Source organism: Populus nigra, chromosome 4 (assembly GCF_951802175.1).
Source record: "Populus nigra chromosome 4, ddPopNigr1.1, whole genome shotgun sequence".
In the NCBI taxonomy this organism is placed as follows: domain Eukaryota; kingdom Viridiplantae; phylum Streptophyta; class Magnoliopsida; order Malpighiales; family Salicaceae; genus Populus; species Populus nigra.
Genome location: NC_084855.1, coordinates 9,134,988 through 9,159,229, shown reverse-complemented (window position 1 = coordinate 9,159,229; position 24,242 = coordinate 9,134,988). Strand labels below are relative to the sequence as shown.

General features: G+C 33.3%; 3 protein-coding genes across 4 annotated transcripts; all 3 read left to right on the top strand.

The window, feature by feature from the left end:
* Nucleotides 1-732: 732 nt before the first annotated feature.
* On the top strand, nucleotides 733-5,875 carry LOC133692003 (pumilio homolog 12-like). The gene is made up of 5 exons (XM_062112644.1): nucleotides 733-1,959; nucleotides 2,131-2,293; nucleotides 4,124-4,287; nucleotides 4,382-4,640; nucleotides 5,333-5,875. The coding sequence occupies exons 1-5, from the start codon at nucleotides 1,142-1,144 to the stop codon at nucleotides 5,453-5,455; spliced, it is 1,527 nt and encodes a 508-aa protein (XP_061968628.1). The 5' UTR covers nucleotides 733-1,141; the 3' UTR covers nucleotides 5,456-5,875.
* A 4,487-nt stretch (nucleotides 5,876-10,362) lies between these two features.
* Nucleotides 10,363-12,647, top strand: LOC133690645 (uncharacterized). Its single transcript, XM_062110883.1, has 2 exons — nucleotides 10,363-12,229; nucleotides 12,514-12,647. Exons 1-2 carry the CDS (start codon nucleotides 10,393-10,395, stop codon nucleotides 12,645-12,647), a joined length of 1,971 nt encoding a protein of 656 aa, XP_061966867.1. The 5' UTR covers nucleotides 10,363-10,392.
* A 3,272-nt stretch (nucleotides 12,648-15,919) lies between these two features.
* Nucleotides 15,920-17,482, top strand: LOC133691633 ((S)-8-oxocitronellyl enol synthase CYC2-like). Of its 2 annotated transcripts, none has more exons than XM_062112223.1 (2): nucleotides 15,920-16,028; nucleotides 16,127-17,482. In XM_062112223.1, the coding sequence occupies exons 1-2, from the start codon at nucleotides 15,990-15,992 to the stop codon at nucleotides 17,258-17,260; spliced, it is 1,173 nt and encodes a 390-aa protein (XP_061968207.1). In that variant the 5' UTR covers nucleotides 15,920-15,989; the 3' UTR covers nucleotides 17,261-17,482. The 2 variants fall into 2 exon arrangements, with proteins under 2 accessions (XP_061968207.1, XP_061968208.1); XM_062112224.1 differs by having other exon boundaries at nucleotides 15,933-16,028; nucleotides 16,130-17,482.
* The last annotated feature ends 6,760 nt before the right edge of the window (nucleotides 17,483-24,242 follow it).

Here is a 24,242-nt window from a genome sequence, read left to right as displayed (position 1 = left end):
ATTTTAATAAAAGTAACTGAAATTTTTTCTTGCCCCCTTAATTTATAATTTGACCCCTCATAATTTTTTTTTCTTGCTCCACCCTTGCCTATATAGGAAAAACACCGTCTAAAAATCTTGTTAAAAATATAATTTTTGTAACTCTTTAAAATCATTAACTCCCTAAAATTATTAACTAAATTAAATATCATACTAACAAAATAAATAATAAGTCTCATAGGTTTTATGATTTAAAATGTACATCTTTTTCTAACTTGTAGACTCAAGAATGGATTTTAATTGAAATATTAAGAACTTATTATTCACATAATAGTTTATTTCTGTTTTTCAGTGTCAACCGATAATTTAATTAATGTAATGATGATAAACTAAATTGTTAATTATAATTTAATCACGTTTGAGGATCACAATAAAATTACAATGGATATCCCAATTTACAAACATTATATTTAATTAAATATCACCTCTTTAAACTGTGACATACATAAAATATTTCATTTCTTTAAAATTTGTTGTTGCCGTGTTAATTCGCTTTTCCTTTTCATTTTGAATACTAATTGCCCAAATTGGACGTCGAAGTCTTACAATCCTGAGCTCCCATAACCTCAACGATGGGTCCCAGAAAAACAGGAGGCCAGAAACAACCTTAAAAAAAAAGAAAAAAAAAGAATATTAATAAAGGTACAGAAGACACATGCGAGGGCAAAAGAACGAGAAAGAAAAAATTGCTGCTTTGTTAACCTATTTGGACTCCCACAACAAGCAGAAGAAACACATACGCCGCGTAAACAAAAGAAAAAGGCAAAGGAAGAGAGAAGAAAAGAGGACACAAACACTTGAAGGTTTCTTTCCTTCCTTGCATGAATACTTACCAAAAAAAGCATGCAAAATTGCCTCTCTCACACTTGCAGTCTCACTCTCCATCTATAACTCTTCCAGTCAACTATATTTCCCTTATCATACGAACTCTATTAACACCAGTAAAATCTCTCCATAACAATCTTCTTCTCCAATCAAATCACCAATTTTCTCTCCTTCAAACCCCCAAACCTCTCAAAACTTGTATTTAACCCATAACCCTCCCAAGTCCCAACCATTATCTGCCTTTTTTCTCACTTCTTTTTTCTTTTCATCCTGAATTATGGACCCTTACCAGCAGCAGCAGCGCCGCAGATTTCTTGCTGGAACGGCGCCGTTTCCCCCTGAGACTCCCTTTTCCCGTTTAATCGATCAAAGCCTTGCGAGCCCTGAAACTTCTACTCAAAACCCCTACCTAGAAACTCTTGAATCTGTCTTCTTAAGACTCAATGTATCTCATGATAATCAAACTTTATATTCAGGTTCTCATGACAATATCTTTAATGGGTCTGTTGTAGATTTTAAAATTTTGGATGATCTTGCCTCTAGCGGCCAGGTTGGTTTTTTGCCAACCCAAAACAATGATATAAATGCTCTCGGGGCTACGAGGGTTCAAGATTTTGTTCACAATCCAATGATGGCTGCTTCTAATTCTGATTTGAGGAGTAATACTTTCGTTTATGGTGGTGCGTATCAAAATCCAAACCTTAACAACCGGAGAGGAGTAATGCAAAGAGAATCGCATTATGGGTCGATGAATAATGTTTTGGTGTCTAAAAGCCAGAATTATGGGAGGAGGCCACCTTGGTTACAAGATTACGTGTCCTGGGAGGATTTGAGTGGTAAGATCGTGGCATTGGCTAAGGATCAACACGGATGTAAGTTCTTACAAAGGCTTATTGAGAGTGCAACAAGAGAACAAATTGATATGTTGTTTTACGAAGTGATAGACTATGTTGGGGGGTTGATAGCGGACCCATTTGGGAATTATGTTGTACAAAAGCTTATAGAGGTGATTAGTGAGGAACAGAGGACTCGGGTTTTGCGAATGCTAACTCGAACGGATTTTCAACTCGTGAGGATTTGTCTTGATGTGCATGGGTATGTACATACATTCGGCTGTTATTTTATTCATTCCTATTTTCTGTGCAAATTGAGAATGTGGTATCTGTCTTTTGTTTTTGCTTAAAGAAACTGACATACAGCAGCTAAGTTTGTTTCTTCTTACTATAATAACTGTTGAATTGATTTATTTATTCTTTTTGGCAATAGAACTCGGGCTGTACAGAAGTTGTTGAATTGTATTACAAACCCTCTGCAAGTTTCTTTAGTTGTATCAGCTCTAAACCAAGGTGCTGTTGCATTGATAAAGGATTCCAATGGTCATCATGTGATCCAGCATTCTGTGAAGCATTTTTCTCCTCAAGACAATAAGGTGATCTTCAATTCATTGAACCCCCCACCCCCAAAAAACAAATAGTTTGTTGCAATCCTGTGTTATATCTCTATAGTGTAATCTGAGTTATTATTTCATATCTCTGATGGAGTGTAATATGGGTTATTATTTCTTGTCCTGCTGCTCTTTGTGTTCTAGATAATTTGCTCCATCACTTCCCTTCAACGTGGTGATTATTTTACTTGTTTTCACATTTTGTCTCTGTCAAGTGAATTTGTTTATCGATTAAGTTCTTTTTTATACCCTTTTCTATCTTTGAATAATTCAATTTTTTCATCTTTTAAGTTTGACTTAATGGATACTTAGTTGGGTTATAAACAAATTCTAGTTTTCCCCATCCACCTGAACTTCTTAGAGGTGCAATTACTACTGCAATATTCTCCTTTTTGTATATGCATTTATGCTATAGCCTAAAATCCTGAATATTTAACCGTTTCCAGTGGAATCTTTCGTTTAAGATTGTGAAAATCTTTTATCTTTTATGGGGAAGAAAAGGGCTGCAATTTTTTCTCCCACACTTTTATAACTTTAGTCACTTTTCTCAATAAATGATAGCTGGCAACTTCTCTGTGGGTTGTCATAGGCTTCCATAGCTTTGGCTTTTGTTGGGGTTCTTTTGAAGAAGTTTAGTATAAGTTTATGCCATTGCTTGCACTTGATATACACTGGTCGCACTCATTATTCATCTGGCTGGGATCTATGATAACTTTATGGCTTCTGTTCTGATTGCTTCTGATTTTGCGCCCTTTTTTAAAAAAAATTTGCAATAGAGTTTCAAATCAATTTGCAAGTTGAAATTCTCTTGTTTTAGTTGTCGTGAACATCTGATGTGAGCTATTGTAAACACCATATCAGAGATTTCTGAAGTAAAGTGATAGGCTACTTTAGCTAATTATATAGCTGACTGAGGTTTGAAAATATCAGCACAGGATTTCTTGGGCCAACTTTGACCCTTACCTGCTATAACAATTGAAAAAATTTTAGCAAAATTTTCAGAAATTTCATAAAAACTTGTAAAATGAAACCCTTATTTTCGTATAGCTTGTATTGATTTTCTCCTGTCTTTAATTATTTGTTTATTCCGTGCTCTCTTCATAGTTCATTCTTTAGAATATCAGGACTTCCACATGTTATGCTTTGATTTGGATTTGAATCTTTGGGACTTTGCAAGGTTCTTCCTTTCTACAAGCTCTTTTTTAGACTGGATGTGAAACGTTTTTCTGTGCCTAATCATTGGTGTGCAGTTTGGGGGGAGGATATAGCTATAAACATTACATCTCCACCACCTGAATTAAGGTGTAAAGCTTGGGAACATCAACAAGCTTGCAAAAACTTATGGTAGTTTGTAGGCTGTAATAATGGAAATATTACTTGATCTTGCCGTGGTTGGATCCACAGCTTTCTAAAATCTTTTCGTTTGAATCCATAGTGTTACCTATTTACCATGGGTTATTTTATGTCTGTTGCCTCATGTTTCTCTTATCTTCCTCTCTAACGTTCTATCATAATTTCCTCACTTTCTTGTTTCTGTCCATCACCTTCTTTTACAAGGCATTCTATCTCAACGTCGTTCCACAATTAGACTTGCATAAAATGTGAAATAGGGAAATATAGGTATTTCATCACCAAAATCTGCTGTAAAATTACAGGATATTGGAACTTTTTGCTCTAACACTTGTAATCCTCTTTTTTGATGCACTTGTTATCTTCAACAAGCTAGACTTGCTGTTATTCTGCAATTAAAATATTGCCTGAAACCAAATCATATTTTCGCTTCATGATTATCTGATAGTGGATTTTCTTTTGCAGTATATTTTGAAACAGGTGGCAGAAAAGTGCTTTGAGATTGCAACCAACAAGAGTGGATGCTGTGTGCTGCAGCGATGTGTTGAATACTCTGAGGGAGAACACAGAGATCGATTGGTAGCTGAGATCATAGCAAATGCACTACTCCTGGCTGAAGATCATTATGGGTTTGTTTTACTAAACCTCATCAATGCTTTACTACACATTCAAGCGTAATATTAACTTAATATGGTTCTTGTAATTTTCCATAATTTTCTCTAGAAACTATGTAGTGCAACATATTCTGGATTTAAAGATGCCACAAGTCACAGAAAATCTCCTCACACAGTTTGAAGGGAGTTACATGGCTCTTTCGTGTAACAAGTATGGAAGTAATGTTGTGGAGAAGTGCTTGTTAACAACAAGTGAGGATCAATCCACACAAATAATCTTGGAGTTGCTAAGCAATCCAGGTGCTTCCATGCTCCTTGTGGATCCTTTCGGAAACTTTGTTATCCAGAAGGCACTATCAGTATCTCAGGTTAGATCATTGCACTCCAAGATATATCTCACCTGCTTGTTGGATAACTGCAAACCAGGTGTAATGTGCAGACAGTAAGCATCACTTTATTCTTCAACATATCTAACTGAGAATATCAGTATCAAATTGTTTCTATATGCCATTCCTGTTGTTTAATTGAACTTTATAGTGCGAGTGTATTGACAATCTGGATTTCCCAGGCTCAAACTGCTTGAATTGGTCTGAATATATTCTAGTCAATTCTCAACATGAGAGACATATTTTTCTGTGAGGAACTGAGTCTGTTACATCTTTGATTTTCTCAGAGATTGTGTACTGTTCTTTGGTTCGTTTGGTAGACTACTTAACTCAAAATCAGTCTCTGTACTGGGGTGATGATGGTTTTAGACTTGCATTTGTTGAAATTCCATTTTGACAATGATTAGTAGTTAATAGGCCTTTTAATGGTTGTTAGATCACGTAATAGTTTTATGAAATATATTCCATCAATATGAAGAGCCATAGTGCTTTTCGAAAAAAATTTCGAGAAGTTTTGCCAAGCTCGCCTAAACTTTGCTACTACCTACTTCATGCATGACTAGTATAGGTTTAGTACCTTTTATTTTTTCTTTTACTGTATCAGGCGTATTTTAAGCACAAAATCAAGCGGGCTTTGATCATTTGTTGTCCTCTTCCCATTTTTGCAAGAGCAGGGTGAAGTCCAAAGAGGTTTAATTGCTCTGATAGAAAGGAACAGTCAAATGATGATCAGCAATATCTATGGGCAGAAGGTGCTTGTTTGGCTGACCAAGAATAGGAGACTGCTACACCTATAGGCATGTATAGACTGAGGGAGTTATTCTAATCACAATTTTCCTACAAGTCTCGGTATTGGGGTTTGTTTTTTTTTTTTTTTCAAGTTTTACTCCATTATTAGTGGTGTTGTTCAGTTGAGCTCGTAGCTGCCCTCTTACACTTCAGCATGGTGAATGGCTTTGCGGGTGTCTGTTGTTTGTTGTTGTTTAGGATGTTACTTGTTTTTTTGTGATGTACTGTTGTAGACTTGTCGCATTGGAACAAATGAATTTGGAGGTCGTGGTCACTCTGCAACTGAGTAGGAACTAGCTACCCTGAATTGCCTACAACAATCTCGAGGGAATTAGAAGGTTAAACTGTGTATATTTTGAGATCATCCCGCTGTTTTTACTATTTGCATATTTAAAGTTCTCGATTCGCAAAAGGGCATATTAAGTTCATGGTGTTTCAGAAGTAGGAAGTTTGATGTTTTTATAGTGCAGTTTGTTCCTTATTTGATGTGAGGTAGATTTCATTAGCGATATATCTTCTCCTAATGGCGAATTATTTGCAAATTGTCGCTTTGAAAAATATAATAAATGAAAAAAATGCCCATTGTTAATTCTTAGAGCGGAATCTCCCCATTCCCAAGCCAAAATGCTCACCCAAGTGCATGTTTGGGTGCATGTTTGGCGTCAGCTCTTCCCTGACACAAATGGGAGAGAAAGCTAGTTGTTATATGTAGCCTGCTTGGTCCATTCTTTGTTTGTTCTTGTGTCGATAGCTGCTGCTGGTCCTTTCTGCTATGGTCTCAACTCTCATCTTTTGCTGGCTGCTTGAGATGGGTCTATGTTCCAAATGAATAGATCCATGACAGAGGGCAACCAAAAGGTATCGCTTTCATATTCCCAGGACTAGCTTTCCATTGCTGGAGAAAGACAAGCAAAAGCTATCGCTGCCATAGGATTAACACTGAAAGTAAATAAAGTAGACAATAACAAATTAAAAAAAAAAACCTAATTCTCATAGCAAAATTACTGTTTATCAAGAATACTGTAAAAGTGTAGTTATGAAATTATCCTTGAAAAAAAAAATCATTGATTTAAGCATCGGAGTCTATATGGTCTTTTCTTCGTATTAGCATTGTTCTTTTTAGATTATATAGGGGTAAATTAGTCTTTTTATTTTTATGCACAAAAAAATTACATATTTTCCACGTAATTAAAAAATAACTTAACTTACATTAGGGGCATCTTAGTCTTCTTGATTTTTTTAAATAATTAAATGACTTTATTACCTCTAAAGATAAATTCTACCAAACTCTCTCTTACAATGACTTTTTGGTTCTTTTACCATTTTTTGGTTAATATCAAGGAGACTCTAGGGTATTTTATATTTAAGTATTTATTAAATATTATTTTAAAAACAAATGAAATGTATTACGCACATGCTAGCAGGTATATAATCCATGCACCTTTTAGACTATGCATACATGGTTATTTGGTTACCAAACACTATTTTACATGGTAGTGTTTAAAAGATCTCAACACATTTCCTGTTATGGGATGACTGATGCGACAAACTAACCTCTGGTTTGGCACATGCAATTATTTTTTTTCTTCTTCTCTTTCCAACTTGAATTATATGCCATTCCTTTTAAAATTTCAAACTTGTCCCTTCATTTTTTTCCCTTGACATTTGGTCCGTGTCCTTTGAAAACTATTTCTTTTGTTTGAATAATATATAAAATTAGAATTTCTTTTCAATTTCAACCCTTCTATTTTCTTTATTTTTTAAATTTAATCTTTATTCTTTTAGTGCTATTTTTTTTATTTGGGATTATTTTTATTTTATTTTTTTACAATTTCATCCTCCTTAAATTTATTTTTCCTATCAAATATGATCCTTATTTTTTTATTGCTATTTTTTTTACTCTGGAAAATATTTTAATTTGATATATATTTTTTTATTTCATCCTTAAACACAATTTAATCTTTTTAATTGAGTTTAGGTATAAGATTGCACGAGTTGTAAATTTTAGAGATCAACCTAAGTTTAAGAGGTTTGCTCAGGTTCACTTGTTTTTTTTCCCTTTTCTTTGAGTTCATGTTTTCTCAGTTTCATCATATAACATTCATTTAATTCGAGACTATGCTCCATCATTTTTATTTATTTGTTTTATTTAGAATTTTCACTGATTTCTTAAATGACTCAAGTTATCTCGGCTCTTTTTATTTGTTATTCTTTATTGAATTTTATTTGGCTAATTTTTCTAAATTGATATTTTTTTTTATTCCATCCTTTAATATTTGAAATAATTCTACTGAGTAATTTATAAAATTAGAATTTCTTTTTAATTTCATCCACTTTAATCTTTTAATCTCTCAAATTTGGTTCTTATTCTTTTGATTGTTATTTGTTTTGTTTAAAATAAATTTTTAATTGATTTTTTTTACAATTTCATCATCTTTATTTTTTTAAAAAAAATAGTATAGTAAATTAAAAATATTGGAGTAATACAATTTTAAAAAGTAATTGGCAAAATAGTACAATTTCAACTTGTTATGATTAAGAAGTGTGACATTTCATGAATATCGCGCTTATAAAGCGAAACAAATTGCCCTCTCAAGTTTGAAATTGCGACATGTCACAAAATGAAACCTCAGCCTCCCTTCTTCTCTCATAACAAAACACACCTTTTTCTCCCTTTCTCTTTTAAAAAACTAACAACCATCTCCCTCCCTCTCTCAAAATCTCACAAACAACTAAAACACCAAGAAATCGCATCTCCTTCTTCTCCAAGCCTTGAAGCATGTTTTTCTCATTAGAAACCGCCACCTCAGAGCCACAACCACTTTCCAGTCTAAAGAATACAATAAACATCCTACGTTGCTGTTAATTTTATGGTTTTATAGTTAATTCATGATTGGTATAATTGTAGTTAAATTATTGTTTAAGGTTTGTTGATTTTTTTATAAATTAGTTATAAAATAAGTCAATTAAAGTTGATTTTGTATAATTAAGCATGAAAATAACATGAATTCAACAAATAAACTTGAGTTGCCTTGGTCGACTAATGACTTGGTTCCGCTGGAGTGTACAAATAGACTTGATTAGATAAGTTTTAAAAAATCATACATTCTGTTGCTGGAAGCCTGGAATGATGGTCTTACATTGAGCATGGTTGGCAGAACTTAAATGGACTTTTAAAGTCAATGGGCTTAATAACAAAAGTTAAAGCCTCAAACGAAAGCGGTGAACTAAGAAACGAACGGAGGTCCAGAACCATAGGCTAAATGCCCTAAACTAAGCCCAGATAAAGAAGAAAGACCCCGTTCGTTCTTTATATGAATGACGATTCTCTCACCACCACCAATATTTTCAGCATTTATATTCATGACCAAAAAAAAAAAAATTATGGTTGTCACACCTGGCTTGGTGATTGACCTGAAAAGGAGAATAGGTCACAGCATGGGTTAATTTATGAGTTACGGGTCAGAAACATTGCCTCTGAGATTTTTTAGAAAAATTTTCATATAATTCGATTAAAAATTATATCTTTTAATATAAAGCTATATATTAAAAAAAAATTCTCCTTCATCATAAAGTTTTCCTAACAAGAAGAAAATAAACACTCACTACTGTTAATGTTTTATGTTTTACACTTTCGCAAGTAGCTGTGATTAAAACAAGATTCTAATGAGAATATTGCGACAGTGAGAGTAGCAATAAAGAAGTTGATGAAGGAACCCAACATGCATGGTGAAGAACCTATACAGAAAATCAGGAAACTTTGTTTCAAATAATTTCAGAACTTTTATTCTTTTGAAACATCAAGGAAATTGCAAAGATTTAATCTTCTTGATTAAGTGATTCTTTACCACAGGACATTGGGAGTGTATATATAAATAAGAGGATTTAGAGGGTGAAAAGAGTGAGATTCAAAAGCAAAGAAGAGCTGCATGCTATGTGGAAGGTCTAAAATGCTATGGAGTGATAGGACCACCAGCTTTATGAACTGAGAAGCACTTGGCATGATGGAAGAGAAATGATGCTTAATTTATGCATTCCTCGGGGACCATGAACTGCTCAGGAAGATCGGTTCATAGAATGACGAGTCCTGTCAAATTTTAAAATTAAGGAATGGCAATTGGCTGAAATTTCTCATTTTTTTCTGGTTTTGTGGGGCGAAGAATTGTAGATAGTACGTCGATACCTGCCCCCCCCCCCCCTCCTCCTTAAAGGACTGATGAGGACCACTTGCTTTATGATCTGGGAAGCACTTGGAGAGCATACAGCAGTAAACAACGTATAATTTATGGATTGTTTTAGCTAGATTCATAAACTGCTGAGGAATATAAAAGTGTAGATTGTTCAGAATAGAGAGTAATTCCATTGGTATTTAATGGCGAACAATGGCAATTACTATTGTTTTGGGTTCTGTGTATTGAAGAAAGGTAGATGCTGCACCCTCCATTGAGTTCCAAACAAACAAAATCTCTCGTCCTATCCTCTTACATCGAGCATGGTGATCGTAGTATCAGTAGTTTCCTCCTTGTTTATGATATTTCAAATTAATGCCTTTATAGTACCCTCTAGAAGAATGTATATGAATAGCATCTTGTAACTATTGGATCTTCCATTCTCGAGCTCGTAAATACATGCAGCGAAGTACAATCTCTGTAAGAGCTGTTATAATAAATTTAGTTGCTGGTGAAACAACCGAGTCTTAACCTTTCTCGAGAACAAAAGACAAACATTCGATCTTGGAAAATGCTTCTAAGAAAATCTGAAATTATTTATTATTAAAGATTTTCACGTGCACAGTACAGCTAGGTGACTAGGTGTCACTACACCAGCTGGCCCCCGCTTTTTCATGTCCTCTGGTTAAATTTTATATGTTACAAACCCTAAGCTAACCCTACGAATTTTTTTTTAAAAAAAACACTAAACCAATTCTTTCATTTGCCACTGAACTATGGATTCCCTGAAGAAAAAGGAGAAGGTAATTCACACCATAACCACTACCAGCAGTAACGAAAGCATTATTGATATTGGTACTGAACAGAACTGCATCAATCCCAGTTGTTTCTTTTGCACGATGAAAGAGCCAGACTCAATGATCAGGAGAGCAGGACTACAGAATTGTTTCAAGGAAATGCCTTTCAGAGACAGCCAAGCACTTGCTCTGGTTCTTAGCGGTCTATGGAATATTGCTATGACACAACCAGATGATCCAGAGTTCCCATCCCTCGGTGTTTTCCACTGCATGGCAAGTTTGATCCAGAAAGGTATTGATAATAGAAGTTGGCTTCTTAAGGATCAAAACATTTACATCCCTTATTATGCAGCTCATATTATTGGCTCTTACACCATGAACAAGGTTAAGTTTGCAGAGAAAGCTGTTCATTCGGGTGTGATACCTCCATTAATGGATCTTTTAAGAGGAAAGATTAGTTGGGTAGAGCAAAGAGTTGCCGTTCGAGCTCTGGGTCACCTTGCAAGCTTTGAGAAAACGTTTGATGCAGTAGCAATGTATGAAGAAGATGTGGTGAAATCAGCTATGCAGTTAGCTTCCAATTGCCTTGAAGTGGTGTACTCAAAATTCGTTGGGGTACGGGATGCAAAGGAGAGGCTGAAGTATCATAGTGACTTGCTCACAAGAGGTGTTGGAGGGCTGGACACTGAGAACAGGAAAGCAGAGGAGTGGGCTTGCCAACTTCAACGCTGGTCTCTCAATCTCTTAAATTGCTTTGCTTGCAAAGGAAGGTCTCTGAATCTCATTTGTAGGCAGGATTTTTTAAGAGATTTGTGTGAAATGTGGGGTGGATTGGTGATGAATCACTTATCACCTGCTGGGGTTGGACTCATTAGAATTTTATGTTACAGCAAACACGGAAGAAAGAGTATTGCTGAATCCAAAGAAGTTGTAAGAAGTCTCTGTAATCTCTCGAGATCTTCAGATGATTGGCAGTACATTGGTATTGATTGTCTTCTATTACTTCTCAAGGACCAAGATACCAGGTTTAAAGTTATAGAAGTTTCCGCCTTGTTTCTTGTAGATTTGGTTGAACTCAGGAGCCTTGGCAATCGATCAAATGTAGGAGATGCAATCGCAAGAGTACTTCTTTTTTATTACAGACAAAGCATATTGAAATTAAAGAACAACGAAGTTCAAAAAGTTATGCAAGAAATTTGGGATTTGAAGGTAGAGAGGAGAAAGCGAGAGAAAACAATGACTGGAGAAATGGTTGAAGAGAGAAGGGTTTTGGCGGGTTTGATAAAACAACAGGGCAACCACATGTTTTGGCTAGGAAACATAGAAGAAGCATCGGTGAAGTATACTGAAGCACTAGATTTATGTCCATTGAGGTTAAGAAAAGAGAGAGTGGCACTTTACAGTGACCGAGCTCAGTGTCGCTTGCTGCTTGGGAACCCAGATGCTGCCATTAGTGACTTAACTAGAGCTCTGTGCCTGTCCACTCCTGCAAATTCTCACAGCAAGAGCCTATGGAGAAGATCACAGGCCTTTGACATAAAAAGGTTGGCCAAAGAAAGCTTGATGGACTGTGTAATGTTCCTGAATGGCTGCATCAAGACTGAAGCAGCCAAAGGTGTGAAAATTCCATACCATGCAGCACGTATGATCAGCAAACAGATGGAAGCTACGTGGGTTTTTTCCAATCTGAAGTCAAAAACATCAAGCAATCAATCAAGTAGAGTGCAAGAACTGGATGGTGACTCTGAGAATTATGACAAGCAAAAACATGATGAGATGATGAGAATTATGATAGAGAAAAAAGGTTTTATCTCCAGTAAGCTATATGAGCTTTCATCATACACATTACAATGCATACTTAAACAACTGTTTCGAACTCAGATGTTTCACTCAATTTCTTCCTTAAACTTGGTGCATGTGCCTATTGCTTGAAGTATTTAGTACTCCATTGTTGCATGCGAGTGACAATCACTTTTGCTTGCAACCTAGCTAGCTATTGCTTGAACTGTCTAGTGTTGACAGCCACTTTTGCTTGCAACCTAGCTAGCTATTGCTTGAACTGTCTAGTGTTGACAGCCACTTTTGCTTGCAACTTTTCAGGGCTGTCCACCATAGGAAATGAAGGGGTGGAGAGAAAGAGGGAAAGGGCAAGGAGTAAGAAAGCTGTTGTGGCTCGATCAATGGAAGGTAGATGGGGATCAGGATTGTTGCGTGCTGAGGGAGAGATACTGTGATTTGTGGCTTCCAGATTTTATTGTGGTGGACTCGATATCTTCGATATACTTTTTTGGCCACTAGTTTTTCTCCGTTGGATCTCCTTAAAAAAATATGCAGGCCATGATGTTTATTTTATTGAACAGGAAAATGGAATCTCGAGCACAATGACAGTGATCAATTTCTGGAACATTTTGAGTAATTAAGTTGTAACCTTTTCAAGTTGGTGAACATGTGAGAACTACTAGTACCAGTATTTATTTTAAATTTATCATGAGGAAGCAAATAGTTCAAAAAAAAAAATTAAAATTGAATCACAATACCAAATAGTACTGCTGCAGGGAAGATTAAAGGTTACAAAATAGAAAAGATCCCCATTTTATACGTTTATTTACTTACACACACACATATATATAAATTAAGTCAATATATATTTATTCAGTGTTATTTAATAAAATGACAACGAGAATTTATATCAGCAATGTAAAAATGTAAAATAATATATTTTAAAAATAAAAATTATCAATTCCATATATAAAATCACAAAATAATTTTAAAAAAAGAAAAATAAGTTAAAAAAAAAGGTTTTGGGTGAGGCTGAGTTTAATTACTACGAATGTAAATATTGCGGGGCTTAAGAACTAGAGGCCTCGACTCCTAGAGGTGTGAAATCTGCAGGGTGGACTTCTTGAAAATGGACTGAAGATATTGGACCTATAGGGTCTTAACCTTTAATGGAGTAGTCCATTTGTGTAATGGCCTTTTTTAGTGTTAGCACTCAACGACACCAGATTAGTATATCTATATAGGATGTCAGTAGAGGATTTTTTTATTGTTTTTTTAAATATTTTTTTGTTTATAAATATATTATTTTATTATTTTATTTTTTAAAATTCTATCAAAACAATATAAAAACATAAAAATATAATTTAAAAAAAATATATAAATTTTCACAAACATCTAGACCGCATTTTCAAACAGGACTAGTGTTTGAAAATGTGATTGTGGTTGTAGTTACTTTTCAAATTTTTTTTTATTTAGAAATATATTAAAATAATATTTTTTTTATTTTTTTAAAAAATATTTTTAATATTAGTGCTTCAAAATAATTTAAAAAATATCAAAAAAAATATTAATTTAAAAAAATATTCTTTTTCAAAAATACTTTTCAACACAAAAACATACAAGACATAGACATGGAGTTAGGTAAAGTCTGCATCAATCACTTCATGTGGTTGTGGTTGTTTTTCAAAGTGCTTTTCATTCAGAAATATATTAAAATAATATATATTTTTTATTTTTTAAAAATTATTTTTAACATCAGAGCATCAAAATAATTTAAAAAACATCAAAATAATATTAATTTTAAAAAAATATTCCTTTTAAAAAATACTTTACAACACAAAAACATACAAGGCATAGAAATCCATCCAACGTGCAACTGCAGATAAATTGAAGTTAGGTAAGCTCTGCATCAATCACTTCATGGACCCAAACCTTAGGAGGGTTTTTATGATTCAAATTATTTTTTAAATTTATTTTTTAAAAAAAATAAAATAAAATTATTTTTAGATAATTTTGATATTTAATTGTTAAAATAAATAATGAAATATAAAATAACATCATGATATTACATTTCTAATTAAAAGCATCATACTACGAGGGTCTGGAAAGAGAGTTTGTTGCGATGAAGCTAACCAAGTGTCTGGGTTGCTTTGAAGGTTGCCCAGCTCATAAAAGACAAATAAATGTTTGTTGAGAGCTTTGACAGAACAATTCAGCTTTTGCCTCTTCCAGCAAAAGCCCATGTCCGCGGATTTGTATTGTAACTTTAGATAAAAATAAAATAATAAAAACATTCGACCAACTTCACGTTTGTCGCGTTCTTCTACCATATACCACACCTGTGCCAAAAACAAATAAATAAAAAATTAAGGGCTAAGGAAATATCATTAATTAATTTTAAGGCTGGCATTCTGGAGCTTTTAATCCTTTTTACTTTTTTATTTACAGTGAAATGACTCGATCGCTTTTGAGATATAAAGTTTTAAAGCTTGATTGTTTTAGTTCTTTTAATTTGGTTTTTTTTGTTATTATGGAGAAAAAAAATAGTATTTAGGTTTTTTTTAGCAAAATAAAATGTTATTAAACTTGAAAAAATAGTTGGTATATGCAATGCTTGTGCAAATATATAGGAGCCTTTCATGACCTTCTAGCTACACGTGGAGTGCCTTGTGATGGTTAAAAACATTATATTCTTAATGTTGTTGGAATTGTTGCAACATTTTCTTTTTAATGAGGTTGCAGTTGAATGAATTATTGTCGATTATGTTTTTTTTACTCTCTTTTTTTCTCGAGATTCATGTCTGATATTTAAATTTTTCAAGTTATCCTATTAGTTATTGGTATTTTAACTTTGGTAATAATTAATTTTTAAAGTATTTTTTGTTAAAAATATATTAAAATAATAATTTTTTTATTATTTTTAATATAAGCATATAAAAATATTAAAAAACATTAAGAAAAATTACTCTGAAGCAAAAACAAATCAAATTTTAACAAAAAATAGATTAAAACTCAATCTTAAACCCCCGCATAAAATAAATACCTATATTTTTAGTTTTTATTTTACTTTATTTTGCAGCTCTAATGAAAAATTCAAATGATGTGTGACAAAAAAAATCAATTTTATATATTTATTAAAATATTAAAATATTAAAAAAATTATTTCATCAATTAAATTTTTATAAAAATATTAAAATTAAATATAAATGAATTGTTAAAATATTTTTTTTTTCTATTGAAGTATAAATAAAAAATAATTATATTTATACCATTTAAAAAATCATATCAACAATTAATTTTTCTATATAACTTTTGACAATGTACACAAAATCAAGATAGATGATAATCGCGGGGCGGGCCTGAAAAAATTATTTTAAAATCATTCCAAACCGTCGTCCATGCCACATCTATATGACAACCTTCAAAAAATAGCAACACAGAGCATCACTACAAACTCGAAAATCAACTTGATGACCCGCCAACATAAAATAATATATAATTTAATTGATTAAGTTTTGAGTTTATTTTCTAAATATTACTAGTTTGAGTCCCATAAATTTTAAGGCCATTAAAAACTTACATGATCGTTAATTTTAAAACCCGTAAAATTAGTTGAGGTGTACTCAAACTGGTTCAGATACTCATCTTAACTAAAAAAAAAAAAAAACAGGCCGGCTTGAGAGACAGTAAAGATTGACCGTTAGTTAGACTCTTCTTGTATCCTTTATATCCCTCCCTTTTTCCCCTTTATAATCCATTACCATTTCTCCTACTTCTTCAATAATCCAGTCTAGAAAATGAGCCGGTGGTGGGCAGGTGCAATTGGAGGTGTCAAGGTATAAACAAACCATCCCATTTGCAAATCTTCACTTTATTTCAACTTTTGAATTATGTTGTTACTTAACGTTTCATTTTTTGGGCATATGTTTTGCAGCAGCAGTCTGAAAATGGCAACGCGTTCCGAGGACACCATAGCGTGGCTCTAGTAATAGGCGTAACTGGCATTGTTGGCAACAGCTTAGCTGAAATCCTTCCACTCTCCAACACACCTGGTGGACCATGGAAAGTCTACGGAGTGGCCCGTCGTCCACGACCAAATTGGAACTTAGACCACCCTGTTGAATACATCCAATGTGACATATCTAACACGGCGGAAACTCAAGCAAAACTCTCCCAGCTAACTGATGTTACTCACATTTTCTATGTCACATGGGCCCTCCGATTCACGGAGGCCGAGAACATCGAAGCTAATAACCTCATGTTCCGCAATGTCCTCCAGGCTGTTATCCCCAACGCCCTCAATCTCAAACATGTTTGCCTCCAAACTGGTCTTAAACACTATGTTGGCCCATTCGAGTTGGTAGGCAAGATCGAACCACATGACACTCCTTACACGGAGGATCTGCCCAGATTAAGCGCACCCAATTTTTACTACGATTTGGAAGACATTCTGGCCGGGGAAGTGGCAAAGAAAGAGGGAGTGACTTGGTCTGTGCACAGGCCGCATACAATTTTGGGGTTTTCTCCATATAGTTTGATGAACATAATGGGCACCCTTTGTGTTTACGCTGCTATATGTAAACATGAAGGGATGCCTTTACTGTTCCCTGGGACCGAGTCTGTTTGGGATGCTTATTCCATCGCATCTGATGCAGATCTGATTGCTGAGCAGGAAATTTGGGCAGCTGTGGATCCTAATGCACGAAATGAAGCGTTTAATATCCACAATGGAGATGTTTTTAAGTGGAAGCATTTGTGGAAGGTTTTGGCTGAACAGTTCGGGATAAAAAAATATGGGTTGCCTGAGAGTGGGAAGAAAGTGAGCTTGACGGAGTTGATGAAGGATAAAGGAGCAGTGTGGGAGAAAATTGTGAAGGATAATCAGCTGTTGCCTAACAAGTTGGAGGAGGTAGGAGTGTGGTGGTTTGCAGATTTTGTGTTGGGTGCAGAGTCCATTATTTCGTGTATGAATAAGAGTAAGGAGCATGGGTTTCTGGGGTTTAGGAATTCCAAGAATTCACTGATTTCGTGGGTGGACAAGTTGAAGGCTCATAAGATTGTGCCTTGAGCTGGGTGGGTCTAGGTTTGCTTGTTTTTTACCGCTGTAGTAGGTTGTTTTCAAAAATAATTTTGAAGATCGATGGATTGTTCTTCTTGTGGGCGAATTCTATTAAAGCATATATCTGTATTCTGAAGAAAAATGCATTTGCTGGAGGTCTGTTTCTCTTTTGGTTGTTCTTGTCAGGAATTTAGAATAAAAAGTGAAAAAATCTCTCTTCCTTTTGAGCTACTAGTAGAGTATCAATTAACAACTTGGGTTGCCTCTCTTTCATGTCAGGACCCAGAGCCCATAGGATAGATAACTTAAACTTTGTAATACTTAGGGAAACATTAACATTAAATAATAATAATAATAATAATAAACAGCTAAAAAATAACAATTCTTTTCCATGGTATCTTTCTTTATTTGCTTTTATCTCGTACACAAAATCAAAGATATCAATCTCTCTCTCTTTCTTTTTTTTCTTTGTTCTTATCTTAAAAGATGTGGAAGTTTCTTGATGTTATTGAAATTTTTTTTAGGTTTTGTTTTTTATTTTTCTTCTTTCCCCAGCACCTTTTAAAAAGATCACATACAATGAAGTAAAAAAAATACCAATTATCTCTTTCTCTTTTACCATGAGTACTATTTGTTTCTTGAAAGATAATTTTTTATTTTTAAATTATATTTTATATTTATAAAAAACATTAAATTGTTCTTTGATCAACTTGATTATTATAAAAAACTAATATAAAAATTAAGAAAAGCCGTTAAACCCTAATTTAATAAATTTTAATTTTAAAGATTGTTTAGTCATTTTACTTTACAAAAAGACTACTATTTTTTTGATGTGTAAGAAATATTGTTTAGATGTTGTAATGTGTCTTGAAAAAGAAAAGGAAATATGACTCGGGTTATGGATCCGAATGGTTGAAATAAGTTAGTTTTATTTAAGTTGGATGATAAAAAAAAGCAATGACAAAATATGAAAAAAATCTCTTTTAAAAAAGTTATTAAGATAACATATATTTTTTTTTAAAAAAAAACAAATGATATAGTTCAATTCTCAACTCATTAAATATAGAATGATGAAGTGAGGTAAAATAAATTTTAAAAAATCAAGTCCAGTCAACTTGAGTTAACATGACAAACTTATAACCTTGATAATTAGAGTTGATTTAATATGAATTATTCGCCAAACCTGCAACCCATGTCTTGAGATCGAGATAATCTGATAGAAAAAAAATAAAGAAAATCACAAAACCTATTTTTTTATATAAAAAAACAATGTCAACTCGCGTTAACTTTTAAAACTCGTGACCCAGGTAATTAGACTTGAAGCATCCTATATGAAAAAGTCATGAAGCCCAATCCCCGATCAATAAAATACTGAAAGATGAAATTTAAGAAAAAAAACTCAATTATACAAAAAGATTCAAAATAAAAAAAATTACAATTAAAGAAATGAGGAATAAAATCGAAATACACAATCAACTTTTTTTTTATTGAATAGTAAAATTTAAAAAAACCAATTTAACAAAAGGAAAAAAAATCAAAGTAATAAGGATCAAAATTAACATAAAAAATAAAAATATTTTTTTATCAAAGAGTGAAAATGAAAAGAAAAATCAGTTTAACAAAAACATAAAAAATAACAATAAAAAAATAAGGATCAAATTAAAAACAATTAAATATTATAAATTAAGATTGAAAAATAAAATTGAAAACAGATCAAAATTTCACAAAAAAATTAAAAACAAAAATTAGAAATCAAAAGGATCGAAGTGGAAATCCTTAAACATTAGAGGACAACTTTGAAGTTTGGTATGGCCAACGCAAAATCAAAAAGAGAAGAGAGAGAAAAAAAAACATTGCTGATAATAAATAATGCCACCATCAATCACATGCACCACCCTATCAAGAAGAGGATGTTATGGTCCGTTCAATGACATGATAAAATGAGGATCTTGGACAAGATGAGGTTTTGCACAAGCTACTTGATGACTGTCGGTGTCTCCTGCAAATTGGCGCGTGCGTTATATGTACTAACCACTTTTTTTTTAATATTTAATTAAATACTAAATTGTCTATCAATTGATCTAATAATAATTAAAAATTATTATAAAAAAAGCCCTTGAGTGCATGTTTTAAATTTTTGTTTTTAAGAGTATTTTGATCATTATATTGTGTTTTTAAAATGAAAAAAAATATAAATATTTTTTTATTAATTTTATAATGATTTATACGTGTAAGAATTTCAATTCCCTTAATAATTAATTCAATATTTGTAAGTTTGAAAGGAAAAAACAGTCATTACACTTTTTCATATAAGAGCATATCCAATAAAAAAGGCTATTTAAAATAGCTAAATAATTAATATAACATTTTAAATTGTATAAATACAGTTTTTTTTCTTAATACGTACACTCCAATGGCAAATGCTATTTTATCAACCCATTTATATTTTAATATATTTGATTACATCTACTTTTTACTTGGTAACAAATTTTGCAAGGTTCTGCATTTCTCAATGTGCTGAGCTGAAGGCAGAAAATTAGTGTTCTTCTTGCATTAACACCATCTATGTAACAATCAAAACTTTATACAAATGTGGAAACATTAGAAAATCCCAGAATTTACTTTGACTCCCCCAATCCTGACAGAAAAAATTTCCTCAGATGTAAACCTCAAACGTTCTGCTGTCGTTCCCACCTGTAAAACAAGGGGAAAAAAAACATAAGCAACTCAACCAAAATGGATCTCTACACGAATCATAGCAGATTCTATATAGCTTTGCTGTTGGTGCTCTTTGTATGTCATTAAATTGAGACAGTAGTAGAGATAGAGTTCATCACTATTGTTTCTAAAACCTAAGGCCACCAACTTGCAAATAAAAGTTGGTTGAACAACAAAACAAGACAGCAAATCTAGTTGCTAGAGACACTTTCCAACCAACCAAATCACCACAAACATTTATGATAAGAATTGTAGTAATGTGCACTTGAGGGTCTAGCTGCTGTGGTTAATCGTGTGACTTGTTCCGTCCCCGTTCCGGGTTCGACCCTTTATGTGCACGCCTGTCATCCCCGCGGTGCCTTACCTGCTCCTGGGCTTGCAGGATGTCCAGCAGGCCGTGAGGAATAGTCGTGGTGCGCGCAAACTGGCCCGGACACCCCATGTAAATCAAAAAAAAAAAAAAGAATTGTAGTAATGTCTAATACCAATCCTTCTCTTTTCCTGGTTGCATGTACAATATTGTCAGCGATAACTTTAGCTTCAAAAAGGCTGTGCAAAGGAATGCTAAAATATTTGCAGCAGCGGTTACATGGGTAAGTCTAACACAAAACCTACAGAATGAAAGAAGTAATGAAGAAAATAAAAAATGGATTCACTAAAATATTTTGAGTAAGCACAATACACCGTGTGGTTTTGTGCTTAAATGTAAACAGCTAAAAGATATATTCATAGATCAGATATCTTCTGCTTAAAAAGGTAACTGCAGCTTTCTTTCTTATCCACAACACACCAAATTAAATTAGAAGTTGAACTGAGCAGTCAGGGATGTAGCTCCAGATTACAAATTCCAAGAAAACCAGAGAAATCTAAGCGTTTCTTCTTCTCTTCTCATCGACACAAGAAAGCCAGAGAAATCTATATCCCCAGTAATTCCAAGAAAGCAAACAAATCGTATAAACTAATCAAAATAATACATTTAAGCACGAAAGAGGCTATTAAACAAAAAATAAATCAGTCAAAAATACATATCTAAAAAAATCCATAAGCATTTGCAAGTGGTATTCTTTTCATGTCCTCGTGATTTTTCTCCACCTAACAGAACCATTTAAAATTAACAAACGAAAAGGTAGAAAATTAACTCTTTTTTAAAAAAAAAATAATTTCAAGACACAACAAGAAAAGAAAAGGAATTATTACAGAGAGTAAGACAGATTCAAGAGGGTGATATTCAATGATGTCGCCTCTCTTGGAATCGAGACCAAAAAGAGAAGGAATTATTACAGAGAGCTAGGGCATGATTTTGAGAAGGGAAGGCTTCTTGTTCTTCTTGTGCTTGAAGAGGGAAGCAATTATACTATTTAGGATTCTTGCTTTCTCTTCAATTTCCCCCCCTTTTCTATTATTATTTTTTGTTTGATTGCTAATTATTTTTAATCTGATTTATAGACGTGGTGATACTCTTTGGGATGCAGGGGGGTAATTCTGATTCTTGCCTTTTTCTTCAGTTTCTTTTCTTTTCTTTTTTTTAGAGGTGGGTGGTACTTATTTCCTGTCCCTATTCTTTCTTCTATTTTTCTTTCGGGAATTGCAGTATCCTGGGTTTTCTGTTACGCAGAGGAAAAATCCTCAATGGAACAAAGTTGCTCACAGTAATCATCATCATGGGTCCTTCTCTTTTCAAAGGTATCGGTTCACTATATCTTTTGATATATATATATATATATATATATATATATATATATATATATATATATATATATATATATATATTTCCTTAACCTCTGTTTAGTTCCTTTTTGTTTGCCTAGAAAGGAAGCCACTATAACAGAAAAAATTGAAGCTTGACATATAAGGTTATTACTGTTGTTGACTTTCTAAAACTATGCATAAATGAAGGGGAAAATAAAACTATATTGACTGACCCTCATGTTTGTACATGCCTAATTTTTCATACTAGCTTGAAAATGGCCAGTCTTTGTTTGAAAGCATAGAAAAAAGGCTCCCTCTTTCTGTTTCTGTTGTTTTTGCTCAGAAACAAATTGGGTTTTTTCTCCAGAAATTGTTCGTCAATTGTTGAATGAGAGTATGTTTGTGCCTAGATTACAGGATAAAAATGAGGATGGAACAGTGGATGGAGAGTGTGGGTCGGTGTTTAGAGGATTTAGAATTCCTCAAAGTTTTTTGAAACTTCAAGCCAACCAGAAGAAAAGGAGTGCTGCTTACAGGGAACTTTTGCACACTTATGATCAGAATGAAGAGCTTGGAGAAAGGAAAGAGCAAAATCTCAAGGTATTCACGGTTAGTTTTCAATTTGATTTATTGTATTTCATATTTCTAGATATTGCAGGAAAAGAAAGGGATGGATTTTGAATTATCAGTTTACTTGCATATGTATAGACAACGAGCAACTCATTACTTCATTTGTCTTTTGCTTCTTTTCTTTTTTTTCACTACAATAATATCTGACGAGATTTTGCAACCTCAACTATTGATTTTGCAGCTTGAAATGTTTGTGCTTTTGCCTTTGGAACTGTTGGTGGAAATATCACTGCTAGGAGGGAAAAAAACAGGGACTGTTGTGGCTTTTCATTTAAGAAATCACCAAAGCAGACTGATCCGCTCTCTATTCTTGCTGATGATCTTTTTTCACGTAGAGTATTTCCAGACTGTTAAATTCAACAGTACAAAGACAAGTGAGTGTATGTTGTTTCCTTTTGCCAATCTCTTGCCTTCACTGCATCTATATGCAAATATCTGTTCGACAATTGGATTCACTTCCCATCAATAGTATAATTTAGTTTGCTAGGCAACATAAGTTCATCGTCAGGTTCCAATGCAATAGGTTTGCTAAGGAGCTTGACTATTAGTTTTTTCCCAGGAATTGATTGATCAGGAGCAACACTGTACGCATTCAAAGAAAAAAAGCATACCACCAAGCATACAACTTTAAAGGTCCAATCTTACACCTTTTCAAACAAAGTCTTCCAACACACATGACCTCCTTACTCTTTCAACTACCATTCATCGCTAATTATCATTCACGTCTGTTCATGCTTGTTTCTCTCGGAAATCTTGCAAACCAGCTACGAGCCGGCACTGTAGTTCATACTAATCCTTTACCTTTTGTGCTTCCGCCTGAATGAGATAGATGTCACCAGGATTACATATGGATGGAGGTGAAACCACAAAATTCCAAGCTAACATATAGATGTGTCAAAAAGATGCAACTCTTGAAGATGCGGTTTTTTTAATTATATTAAATACCAAACTCAATAGTCAATACTATCATTTGACGTCCAAGGGCAATTAATGACGACACCACAACACAAGAAGATAACTGGTAAAAAACTGTAGGAGTAGTAAATAACAAAGACAAAATGCAAGAACAATTTCACCTACCACTTTGGAAAGTTGATTAGAAGCAGCAATCCACGCCCTCCTATTCCTAAGAAATAGCCAAAGAGAGGTCTACAGGGGCCTCTAATTTCATTTCTTTTTTGTTGGGGCTTATCGATCTTAATTCTCTTTTGACGGGTATGGCTTGTTAATCTGAAATTCTCTAGATAGTGCTGTTATTATTGTCTAGATTTTTTTTTTTGACAGTTTCATTTGGATCTTCATTTTAAGGTTGAGAGGAATTCGGATGAATCTCGTAATTCTTGTTATTGAATGGTTGGAGAGTTCACTCATCCTATAATATTGCATTGATTTGAGAGTGGTATTGATAAAAAAAATTTCATACATATGTATAGGGATCTTGTGGTATTAATAAAATGTTATGTTGGTTGATTAATATATAGTTAGATAGAGCAAAATTTAATTTTATTAATTTAAAAGAATTAGAGCTACAGGTACCAAATTTAAAGCTTAAACAAATACTTAGTCCTTTTTGAAACTGATTTGCACAGGAAAAGAAAGAGTTTATGTCCTCTGTTTTCAATCACTAACTTTTTTCTTGGAGAAAATTACAGAAATCATCCCGTATTTTGGTCCAAATTGTAATCACCCATTATAGTTTGCCACGCATGTCATGGCTCGCGTCTGATAATAATGGAAAAAACCACTTTTAGTACGGTTATCGAAGCGGACCAAGACACGTGCAGAACAATCAACGATTCAAACCTACAGAACAAACAACGATACAGCTTTGACCGTTAGGTGCTGTTTGTTTTTTTTTTAAAAAAAAAATTATTTTGTTTTAAATTATTTTTTTAATATTTTTAAATTATTTGAAATAAATTTTAAAAATAAAAAGGAATATTTCTAAGCCAGA